Source organism: Poecilia latipinna, unplaced genomic scaffold (assembly GCF_001443285.1).
Source record: "Poecilia latipinna isolate Pla-1442-1.1 unplaced genomic scaffold, P_latipinna-1.0 Scaffold108, whole genome shotgun sequence".
Taxonomy (NCBI): domain Eukaryota; kingdom Metazoa; phylum Chordata; class Actinopteri; order Cyprinodontiformes; family Poeciliidae; genus Poecilia; species Poecilia latipinna.
Window position 1 is genome coordinate 7,146 of NW_015112724.1, and position 2,166 is coordinate 9,311.

A 2,166-nucleotide genomic window follows, 5' to 3' on the forward strand; every position below is an offset into this window, starting at 1 on the left:
CCCCCTTTGTGAATGTGCCTTATGGACATAAAGCATCTTTAATCTGTAAATGTACAACTTATACACACGATTCTACTATTTAGAATAAACGTTCACTTTCCCCACTGAACGGACTCTCTGACTCTGTTTTTAAATTCCGGCTGAACGTGCTGCTGTTCAGACGGGCATTTGTACGATCTCTTTATTTTAATTTTTTTATTTATTTGGATTTTTCTTTTCTTTAAAATTTATTTTATTTTTGTGAGGTGGCATTATGTACCCTCTAAGCACTTTTTAAATAAAATATATTATTATTATTATTGCAAATACTTATACTTCTTCAAACAAGGACGTTGCCATGATTATTGCTTCACGTGTTGGCTGACTTCCGGGTATTTATACTAATTTACATATGTATTTGTGGGTGGTGACAGGGCGGACCAGCAGCTGGGCTCTATTTCCTGCAAATTAGGATTTATAAAGGAAAGCTGCGCGGCCACGTGCTTGCGCACGGCTTTATGCATCCGATTCTTTTTTGTGCGCCGCACTTTTCTAAATTTGTTCGTACTCCACGTTTTAGTGTCAAAACTGCGCAGTCTTTTATGCATGAGGCCCCTGGAATGTTTCAAGAAGGTCTGGAATCAGTAGCTGACTGTTCCAGTGTTTCACCACTAGAGGGAGCGCCTTACCCACATACTTGCTACTGACCGTCTGTAATGTCTTTTCTATGAACTTTCAGAGCTAACCTGTACCTGCAGTAGAATCAGCAGACGGCTCAGAACGACACTGCAGGTCTGATGCTATTCTGGTAAATATGGAGCCCATTGCTGAGGCTCATACCTGGTCGCAGGTGTCCATCACTCGAACTGTAACAGGCTGCTGGTCCACAAGCTCATCTGATGAATAGATATCCTCTGAAAAAACACAGACGGCAGAAGAGCTGAGATATTTCCAAATGTCTTGTGTCATAGCTGAATGAAGCTAAGTTTGCTAATGGTCAAATATCTGTTTGATTTCATGATTTTGTTTGATGTGCACATCATGGTGTTGTAGACCAACCCTCATTTTGTTCCTGTAGAAACAATTTATTAAATCTCCTCCAGTCAGAAAATGAAACTTTTTGTTTGTAATCCGCTGATGTTTGTCAAAGTGTTGATCAAAAGTCTGGACCTAAATGTTCAAACCAAATACATCCCAGCAATTTATTATGCTCCAGTATCTGAGATGAGGATTGTTTTTTCTTCAACCATCTTTAGAGAGATCAATTGAATAAAATATACAGTGGATGTACAATTTATGACAAAAACAAAATCTGCTTGTAGTTTGGAATTGATCTATATAATGTTTCACTCAATGAATTGACTTACTGGTAATGTAGCTTATTATTATATATTATTGAATATAACTGTATAATGAAATTTTTACTGTATTTCAAAGTTCTTTGTGGTCTCTCACCCACCCATTGGTTTCACATTGTAGTCCCATGTTAGCATGTGTAATGCAATCACTGCAGTAAATGTACTAACTTTAACTAACTTTTTTAATCAGTGAGGAAGAAAAGACTCACCAAGATAAGGATCATATTCACTGATGAAGCGCTTTGTGAGAAACTTGACAGTGAGAGCTGTAAAATGAGAAAAGGAGCATAAAACAAGTTGCATAAGTGAATCTGGAGCCCAGGGGACCCACGGGGCCGGGGAGTCAGTCAGAGTCCTGGGAAAGTCAGAGCTTCATAAACTGTCCCATTTACCAGGAGAAATGGTGGAACTGTTCTGATGGACCACCCTGAAAACAATTTCTCTATGCTGCAAAAATAATAGTTGATCTAAAGTCATCCAGATTCTCTCAGAACTAAAAATAGAATCTAAAATCCTAATCAGAAGCTTTACAACAAAGAAATGAACGTGGCTCATTCACAATGTTTTCCTAACAAGTTGTTAAAAAGGAACACAGACCTGATTTTCCACAGCCCATTGCTCCGAGTAGAACCAGGTTGCACTCAGCACATGGCTTTACCTTTCCAAATATCCCGGTCATGGTCGGGTCCAGACTGCTGCACGCTGATTCTGACTGTCCTCTCTCTGCTGGGGATCATGTCCTTACAGACGAGCAGAGACAGGAAAGATGTGCGCTCCTCTAGTGTCAGCCTCAAGCTGACACTGAGGAGGGAGGGATGATGATGATGAT

The 2,166-nt window shown here is 39.7% G+C and overlaps 1 protein-coding gene across 1 annotated transcript in view; it reads right to left on the bottom strand.

Annotated features, from left to right (window-relative positions):
• The window catches only part of rasl12 (RAS-like, family 12), a 9,213-nt gene extending 7,053 nt beyond the window's left edge, over nucleotides 1–2,160 (bottom strand). The window contains exons 1-3 of the mRNA XM_015027864.1: nucleotides 1,996–2,160; nucleotides 1,547–1,603; nucleotides 820–893 (exon numbers count right to left, since the gene is read on the bottom strand). Of these exons, the coding sequence (XP_014883350.1) occupies nucleotides 820–893; nucleotides 1,547–1,603; nucleotides 1,996–2,074 (210 nt within the window). The 5' untranslated portion in view covers nucleotides 2,075–2,160. The remainder of the gene's footprint in view (nucleotides 1–819; nucleotides 894–1,546; nucleotides 1,604–1,995) is intronic.
• Between the last annotated feature and the right edge of the window lie 6 nt (nucleotides 2,161–2,166).